The 6,053-nt window shown below is 41.9% G+C and overlaps 1 protein-coding gene across 2 annotated transcripts in view; it reads left to right on the forward strand.

The window, feature by feature from the left end:
* Positions 1 to 6,053, forward strand: part of prag1 (PEAK1 related, kinase-activating pseudokinase 1) — a 19,898-nt gene that overhangs the window by 10,743 nt on the left and 3,102 nt on the right. For both annotated transcript variants that reach the window (XM_032539896.1, XM_032539898.1), the window contains 2 exons: positions 2,505 to 2,635; positions 4,098 to 4,861. In XM_032539896.1, the coding sequence (XP_032395787.1) occupies positions 2,505 to 2,635; positions 4,098 to 4,861 (895 nt within the window). The remainder of the gene's footprint in view (positions 1 to 2,504; positions 2,636 to 4,097; positions 4,862 to 6,053) is intronic.

Here is a 6,053-nt window from a genome sequence, read left to right on the forward strand (position 1 = left end):
TATATATATATATATATATATATATATATATACACACACACACATATATACTATAAATACTTGTTGCACTTGTGTCAACACGGATTATTAGTCAGCATCAACTATAGTACAGTATACTTTTTAATATTAAATTCAGTGAGTGAGGGCTCAGCTGCCTCAGCTGGGTTCGGTACCCATCCCTACACATGTGTATGTTTATTCTTCCACACAGTCCTAATGTGAGTCAAGGTCTTTTTTTGCATGCCCTTGTTCAGAAAGGCTCATTAATCAATGCACATCCTCCCGCAGGACATTCTTTCTCCAAGGAAAATCTCATGTTTTGGATACAAATCTGAGAGATCTAGAGTGTGACTGCACAGGCGCACACATGCACAGACTCATAATTCCTGTGCCCATTATAATTTCTCCGCTGCCTCAGCATTTCCACTGCCTTTTATCACCGTTCTTTTGTCTGTAAAACGATAGCGGATCCTTTAGCTAACTGCCCACAGAGAATACCTAACCCTTTGTCTCCCTCCTAATCTGTTTGTTGTGCTGATTTATAGTGGAATTGCGGTCAGGCCAGCAGATAAATGGATAGAGGAGTAATTTTGTGATGGAAGAGAGGAACGAGAGATGAAGGGATGGGATGGGACTATGCTTCCCTGAGCCATTAGTGGGTATAATGAGACAAGTGAATGCCTGTCACTCAGCCTAATTGGTCACCTTGATTAGGAAGTCTGCTCATGCACAGTTTCCATTGGTATTGTAGTGGCCATCATGGCAGTCAGGCATACTAAACATTAGTGCTGCAGCTTTTGATATTCTACCGATTATTTCATTGATTAATGGAATAATTGGATAAGAAATATTTTTGCTTTATAGTAGAGAGGTTTCCTTTTTTTAGAAAAATATTTGTATTGCCTAAATTGCACACAATAATAGGGATAGATGCTAATATGTTTAAGTGCAGGCCGCATGGGTACCAAAAGCACATTTGTGGTGGCCCAAATGTAAATCTTTTTTGCCCTCTTCCCCTTCTTGCCTCTGGCTCTTTGCACTAGATATGCAAAAGAGCTGTTCACTAAGTCCAGGTAAATGTGACTGTACAGAGCTTACAGCAGGGCTATTCAACTACACTGTTCATGGGGTCATACTGTGTCACACTGACATATGTGAAATCCATAAAATAATAAACTTTTCTCCCCCTTCTTAATTTTTGCAAATAAAACACACCATTACTCATTTCAATACTCTGAGGGGTTTTACTGCTGCAGCTTTTTCAAAATAGTTTGGTGGTATTCTATGCCTTTATTTATAGTCTGTAGTTGAGAGATAACAGGAAACAAGGGGAGAGATGGGAAATGACGTGCAACAAAGGTCCCCAGCTGTGTCCTGCTTCCACAGCTTTACTTGTCTGGTATGACCCATAGGTAACACTGGCTAATTCTGTGAAACTGCAGATAGTTTTGCTGTTTAACTGACATTAATGGAATCAGTTTGCTGACTTTATTACCCCTCACTTCTTTTGCTCTGTTACGTTTCTAGCATGACAGGATAAGATTTTAACCGTTTTATCCCAAAAGTAGAACGAGAATTAAAAACACCCAAGTTACCTTTGATGGATTGTTTTCTTTAAAAGGATCAAGATTGATGCAGGAGAACTTGAGGCTTGCCTACATTACTCACAATGAAACTTGACCGCTGACAATGTGGACGGAGATTCAGATGTGTTGCTAGTAGTGGCTAATGTAGCTAGCCTCAAGCAGAGATGAGTGTGCTACGGAGTCTGGTGAGCTCACTTCTTTAAACTCAACACCCCCAGATTTTGTTTCATTTTCAAACTTTTTATCAGACTTTGAGTCACAAAAAGCTTTATATGACTTCTTTCATACAAAGACCTGTAAACAGACTTTGAATCGTGGGAAATGTAGGGGACTGTACCTGTGTTCAGTGTTCAATAAAGGTTACATAGCTTCACTGTAAGGCCCAGATATGACTCGGGATTTAGTATCTGAGGCAGTTCACTGTCTTCGAGAAGAGCAGACAACACCAGAAACAATTAAAACGGCCCTATCTGATAGACTCATAACGGCCCCTAAGATTTAGTTTTTAGTTTTTAGTGAGGTTTGTTTGTTGCAGTTATAAATCAACGTAAAATCAAGAAGTGTGCGGCTCGAAAAAGGAAGTGAAACTACTCCTGACGTTACATGGTACTTTTAAAAGGATCAGTGTGCTCTGTTACTTGCACTCATTAGTTAGACATATTGCATTAAGAAAACATTGAGGGGAAGTGGGTTAGTTCCACATTTATGAACAGATGCAGAAAAAGAAAAATATTCTGTTTCAGAAAAGCAAAACTACAGACTAACCAGCACCCGCTAATCTTTGCTTGGCTGATGTGATGGGGCAATGATGTCAGCTATGCAGACAGAAAGAATGTACACAGAATATGGTTTGAATGCCTGTTGGTTTTTATCTAATTTGTACCAACATATTCACTCTGTTGTTTTTTTCCATTACAGAGGGTGCAGTAAGATGAGTGGCAGCAACATGGAGCTGGACCGCTGCAGCCAACAAGGGTCAGTAGAAAGCCCTACTTCATCTCTACGGGGCCTACCCCCGGCCTCCTCTGACAACCTGGCTGCTGACACTGGTAAGTACCACTCCCTCTCATATTATTATATTTTGGTGCAGTTCTTTTAGCTGCAGTAGAAACATGCACAGGGAGTCCAAGGATCATATCTGATAATGTGTGATAGAGTAGCAGGTCAGGTGCTTTTACAGACGTGGGCTTTAGTGGATGTGTTTGCCTGCACGGCAGTTGTCTTGCTGTTCAGTCACTGTTCACCATTTTCAACTATGAAGAAGCACTTTGGCCAGAGTGTAACTGCAACAACAGTGAAAAGAGGAAAGGGAGCACTTCCTCTTTTGTGGAGGGCACGTTCACACTTTGTGTTGACTGGGTGTTAATTTTCATGACGTGGGTTTAAGAAATGTGTCTCAGAATGAGTGGCATAAATCCTTGGTTTAGAAGTTATTGTCATCCTTCATATATCCTCTGTGGCGCAGACGCTTGTAATTGCTGTAACTTCCTGGGCAATGTTGTTTGAAGAGATAATTGTGGACTCTGATAACGAGGGAAAAAGGGCTTGGCTACATCCTACAGAGTACTTTTTTTCCTCTTAACAGTCTTCCCCCTCTGTGAAAGCAGTTATTGAAGACTGCACCACACAATTATCTCAGTATCTGTCTCCTCCAGTGTAATGTCAAGTTCCAATTTTAAGTCTTTAATTGACAAATGGATTATAATTTGATGGATGTTTTAAGTGTCAGCTTGAACCCTGGATTGTGGAAATTTCCAGCTCTTTTGAGGAAACAAGGTATGTGTTTGTGCTAAAGCAGAGCAGTAGGCAGTGACAGAAGGGGTGTCACAAATCAAGTTCACAGCTGTCACCCAGGAATATGTGAGGTTACGGGAAATTAACTCACAAGGACATTGAAAAGCACAGAATATACTGTTTAAATCCAGTGAAGGGAAAACCCTCCAATGGTTGTTGGTCTCTATTTGTGTCTGTGTGCCTATTTTCCAAGTTGACATCTGTCGCTCAATTCTGTGTAAAGAATAGTTTGAGAATCGCTTTAAATGAAAATATCAATGCTCTCACATCTGTCTAATATAGCCACGGCCGCTTGGCTTAGTTTAGCCTAAAGACTGGGAAGAGATGGAAACGGTAAGCCTGGCTCTGTCCGAAGGTATCACAATCTGCCTCCCAGCACCTCAAATTCTCACTGATTATACCTGGTTTGAGTAAGCTGTAAGCGAATAAGCACATTTCCCAAAATGTTGATCTATTCCTTTAACAATACCTCTCTCTCTCATATATATATATATATCTATATATATATATATTTATAAAGAGGTATTGTTTGTATCAAACAAGGTTTGTTATATTTGTGTACTTGCCAACTGGAGTTTTTTGTTTCTTTAACTATAACAATCAAAAGGTGGGTTCCTTATATAAGCAGTACACTATACACTATACTGACCTAATGCTTACTTTTATTTTAAGCAGACATCCTGAATATAATAATTTCGTTTCTTTTTAACTTCTTAGGTTCTCGGGATGCACGGATGTCTTGTTCCTCTCCCTTTTCCAGAAGTCCGGTGGCCTCAGCTCCAGGCTCTCCTCACCTGCCCTCCTTTACCAGTTTCAGTAACCAGCCACCTCCCCTCCCAGAGAAAAAAATGGTCAACCGCACTGTGTCAGCTCCCGATAGCGCGAACGGAAGACCTTTTGTCCGGGCCTACCCACGCCTCCCATTCACTGGCTCGGAGAGCAACGTGTGTCAACCTGCTGATGTTAGCTCCCGGTCCAGTTTACCGTCCAGCCCTGTTGACCCACGACCCATTTTCTCTTCCAATGAGTCTCTGGAGCGTTGCCATGCCCCGCTAAGCCGACCCTCGAGGTCCAGGACGCTGGATGAGCCACTGAAGACTCACGGGCGTCTGGGTGTCCACTGCCGAAGCAGCGTCACCTGTTCCTCTTCCCCCCAACTCAGCGTGCCCGTCTCAGCCTCAGAACCAGGTTCTGCACCGAATATGGGCTCCAGCCTGCAGCTCCAGACCCTTCTGAGTAACATAGACAGTAGGGAGGGAGTGTACTCCAAGCTGGGAGGACTGTACGCCGAGTCTCTGCGGCGCTTGGCTCTCAAATGTGAGGATCACTTCACTCGCTCCCAGAGGAACCCACTACGGTTTGAGGAGAGCAACTGGTCTCTGTTCAGGCTCACCTCCAACAAGCCAAGCTGCAACTCAGGGGACGCTGTGTACTACTCTGCTGCCTGCGCCTCAGACCCCAGCAACTCCTACGCTGTGAAGGTAATCCCTACCTACTAGGCCTACTAGTTTATAGAGTGACTTTGTCAAATATGTGCTTGGAATAACCATGTTCACTTCCAGAAGGATATAATCCGTAATAGTTCAGTAGCGATTCATTTGGTGATGCCTGTGGTTGCTGTCGGTAACAGTAAATACAGTGTAATACTGCAGGTCACAGACTTCTGAGAGCAGCAAACATGACTAGCTACTTTGTCAAAAATACAACAAAAGAGCAGCTGGTCCGTCTATTTACCGCACCGCCAAATGAAGTATTTTGTTTGAATTAGGAAATTTGAAAATAATAAGCCCTTTTTCATCATTTACACACAACAGTAGGGCACAGGGAAGTTGGTCATTTTGCTGATCCACTGTCAAAAAAATGTGACAAATGACCATGTTACACAATGCTTGTGATGACAAATACAGTGTGTTTCTTGTTTCACAATAAAAGCCTCTACGCCATCTGGACACTAAATGTGAAGCAGCAACAACAACAACAACAAACAAGGAAAACTAACGTATAGAGAATATTATTGCAGAAAAATACTGAACATAAATAGTATCAAAAACAGGATTGGAGGGAAATCTTAGGGATTATAACTTGAATGCTCAAGAGTAATAATTATGTCCATATTTTTGCAACATCATCACTCGACCTGATACGATTTAAATGTTTATTTAATTGATTTTTACAGGGATTGAAGAGTATTTGCTGATTATTATCATTATTTTATGGATGGCATGAAGTACAGAAGACGTCAAGAGAGCAACTTGCAGCCCACTTGAGCTCATCTTTACTGTTTTTTAAGGAATAATTGGAACAGTGGGTGCTGTAAATTGATCCTTTAAGCAGGGATTTGACAGTTTGAGAATAGAAGGGGGAGATTAAAATCGGGCGGTGGTCTTGTTTGTTCTTAGGCTACAGATGGGAAGGCCTCACTACAGCACAAACCTTCAGGGTATGTTGCGTAAACAACCAGGAAGAAGGGCGAGGATTCAGTCTTAATAAATCTTGTCCCAAAGTCATTAGTGTTGAACAATGCAGCAGCTGTTTGTATAGTATGTGTTGTGCCACAGCATGGGTGCCCATAGTCCTGCTTAATATCTCTAGGCCTAAGTAATCTTTACATTCCAGGCAGGATTTACACACACACACACACACACACACACACACACACACACACACACACAC

This window comes from Etheostoma spectabile, chromosome 16 (assembly GCF_008692095.1).
Source record: "Etheostoma spectabile isolate EspeVRDwgs_2016 chromosome 16, UIUC_Espe_1.0, whole genome shotgun sequence".
In the NCBI taxonomy this organism is placed as follows: Eukaryota; Metazoa; Chordata; class Actinopteri; order Perciformes; family Percidae; genus Etheostoma; species Etheostoma spectabile.